General features: G+C 59.8%; 1 protein-coding gene across 1 annotated transcript; it reads right to left on the bottom strand.

Moving 5' to 3' along the window:
- Positions 1–1,473: 1,473 nt before the first annotated feature.
- Positions 1,474–2,210, bottom strand: LOC107134851 (active breakpoint cluster region-related protein-like). The gene has a single exon (XM_048797757.1). It carries the CDS (start codon positions 1,927–1,929, stop codon positions 1,585–1,587), a length of 345 nt encoding a protein of 114 aa, XP_048653714.1. The 5' UTR covers positions 1,930–2,210; the 3' UTR covers positions 1,474–1,584.
- Between the last annotated feature and the right edge of the window lie 935 nt (positions 2,211–3,145).

Below are 3,145 nucleotides of genomic sequence, written 5' to 3'. Positions count from 1 at the left end.
ACTAGAGAAAGTGCCAGACAGTACTTTTCACCAGGGAATCTAACATAGGACTGCCTGGGTGGGATGAACACCAGGAAGGAACGGGAGACGAGAGGCAGAGAGGAAGGCAGAAAGGGTATGGCAAGGACCTGGCCCTTGTGCTGAGGTGCTACAGGGCATCTCCCCGCAACTGTCCATAGCTGTGGCTCTGCCTAGGCATCTCTGAGCCCTGCAGTCACCTGAGACTGGAAGGCAGAGATGGGGAACAAGAGTTCTCCCTTGCCTTCCCTTTGGTTGGGGTCCAGGTCACAGAATTCCTTCCTCTCCATGGGGTACCAAATCCTGTCCCTGCCTGTCCAAGATGGCTATCTCTAACCCATCACCTCTCCTTAGGAATAACGGAGGAACAACACCCCAGAACGCTAGCTGGGGGGAGCCTGAAGCTGACCAACACCCTTGCCCACCCCCTCCGCCTCCCACCTGCACCCCACCATCCCTGCCCAAACTTGTACTGCCTGGCAGCCGCTGAGCTCTGCCTCGGCCTCTGTTGCCATGGCAACCGTGTGGCTTCCCCCAAGTGGGAAGCTGGTTGCCAAGGCCCTTGTTGCCAAAGGCTATAACAGCCACCCCAGTGTGTGAAGAGGGAGTGAGAGCCTGTGCAGGGGGTTCTCCAGAATGGTAGAGTCCAGGCAGCCTCCAGCTGGAGTGGGGGTGCTAGGCCCCAGAGAAGGGAAACGCATCACACCATGTCTCTCAGCGTTGCTCTTCTGGGGGCTTCAGAGAAAAGAAAAAGAACTCCCACAAAACATAGCTGGACAAGCCTGAATCCAGCAGGACCAGGCACTCCTACAGCTCACCCCAAACACACACATGCCACCAAGAGAAACAGCTTTGATTCTTCTCCCAAACTCCAGAAAAAGAGCCCTGAGGAATCTCTGTCTTGCTGGCTCCTGTGTCTCAGAGGCACACACGCAAGCAGGGCCCAGAGTCTATCCCAGCAACAGTATGAATTACAACTATGTGTCCCTTCACACATTCCTACCCCCTGCCCTGTCTTGGAGGACAGGCTTAATACTCCTTATAAAACGCTTCTCTTGGGAGCAGAACTCCTGCCTCTGTTGACAAGAGGAGAGGTGGTCACCCACCAGGGTTTGCTCCCTTCCTGAGTGAAGAGCACAGGGCTGGAGGGGCTTCCAGGTCAGGCCAGACCACAGAAGCAGCTGTTTCTACCCGGCAGGGAGCACAAGACCAGCCTTGGCTTGGCTGAGCCAGCACCTGGACATCCACGACCCACAGGCCATCTATACAGCCACTGTCCATCCTGGGTTCGGACAGAAGGGTCTGGTCCTTCCTGGAGCCCCCTCCCCACCCTGCTAAGCAGAGAGACTGCCAGGGAAAGACAGGAAGGAGGACCAGGTGTCTGGGAAGTATGGAAGCCAATGTTAGAGGGGAGACAGGTGCAGGGGTGGCAGAGAGCAGCAGGTGGGGGGAGAGGAAAGCAGAAGCCAGAGAGCGGTTCCCAATGGAATGAGAGGCCCGGAGCACCCAGAACACGGGGTCCCAGTCTGGCCCCAAGCAGAGCATGGCCGGGAGGCCCAGGATGCTCTACCAGCCTCCCCAGAAGGCTCCCCTCCCCAAATCCCAAAGGAAAAGCAGGTGTGTACCTACCCCAGGTGCCAGCCCCTCGGGTGGAGTGGGAGAGATGCCATCCCCGCCACCCTGGCTGCGGGCGCTGAGCTGGGGTGACATGGTGGGCGACTCGTCGATGTACGGCATGGTCTCCGAGCCCTCGGGGGGCCCCTTCTGCTCCTCATGCCCCTCTGCGTCGTAGTCGTCGGCCCCGTAGCTGAAGTCTGAGACAAGGAACAGGAAAGGCCACTGAGAGTCCTCCACGAGGGCTGCCAGGGACTGGTAGCGCAGTGGGCGCCGGCGGCGGCCCCCGGCTGCCATGGCCCCAGCCGCACCATGCACACCTGGCCGGGGCAGGGGCTGCGCGGGGGCCCGGGCCTGGGGAGGGGGAAGCGCCAGCAGGCACCAGGCTCTGCTAGGTCACAGGCTGCTGGGAGTCGGGGAGGAGCGGCTCTGCTGTCGCCACCCGTTTAATAGCATGTCAGCCGCGTATTTGGAGCTGTTGTTGCCTTTGCCTCCTGCCTAATTCCACGTCTAAAAATCAACAGTGGGAGCAGGAGGCAGGACGCTTCCAACTCTCCTCTCTGAGTCACCATTTTGCTTTTTATAGGGACTAAGGAGTGGGGGCGGGCCGAGCGATGTCACTTCCTCAGCCCCTCCTCCTTAGGTACCATTTGTACACTGAGTCCCATCCCTCCAGGGGGGCCAGGGAGGCTTGGGAGGAGGGGTGGAGCAAGTGTGCTCAAGGGGGACCTCACCCCTCCAACCCAGGCCCTGGGCGCAGGACAGAGCCCAAGGCAGGCAGACGTGGGCGGGAGGGCTGTGCCCAGTCCTGGCAGGGACACGGTGAGCAGCAGACTCCTCAAAAGCCGGCACTTATGTCTATAATTCCAATGAAGGCTTCCTTCAGAGGAGGAGGGAAGGGAACACAACAGGAAGCCAAGCCGTGTTAACCCTCTCAGTACTGCCAGCCCCAGAGCCCACGCACACATGGGGACCCAGGGTTGGGCCATCAGGGGATAGGGCAGCCCCTCAGGGCTTGCACAGAAAGGGCTACCGCAGCAGTCTCAGAGAGGCCCCTGCATCACACACCCCAGCTGGGTCTCTCCTGCAGCAGGTGAGGGTCTCCGACTCCCCCAACCACTATCCCTCTGCCTATTTGCATCCTATCAGCCCAGAATGGAGGGGCCGGGACAAGGCCAGGCAGTGCTGCCTTCAGCTGGCTGGTGATGGGTCTCCTCAGGCTGAGGCCACCTTCTGGAGATGAGGGGACTCCTCTCTAACCCATCACCGGGCAGGAGCTAAGAACCTTTGCAGAACAATGGGAGCTGGCACGGTAGTGTATAGGGGGACCGCAAAGACCACAGTCTGTTCCCTGGGCTCCCAAGTAGCCTCAGTGTCAGCAGTGGTCTCTCCTTCATGCTGGACTGCCCAGCAGCCCCATCCATTTGTTAAATAGTCCCTGAGCATCTTCTAGGTGGGAGGTGTGGCCCCGTATCTTGGGATCATGCCCAGCGGGGTGAGAGGTCTGGCTGGG

This window comes from Marmota marmota, unplaced genomic scaffold (genome assembly GCF_001458135.2).
Source record: "Marmota marmota marmota unplaced genomic scaffold, marMar, whole genome shotgun sequence".
Classification (NCBI taxonomy): Eukaryota; Metazoa; Chordata; class Mammalia; order Rodentia; family Sciuridae; genus Marmota; species Marmota marmota.
The sequence above is the reverse complement of the archived record's forward strand: the minus strand, read 5'-3'. Positions and strand labels throughout refer to the sequence as shown.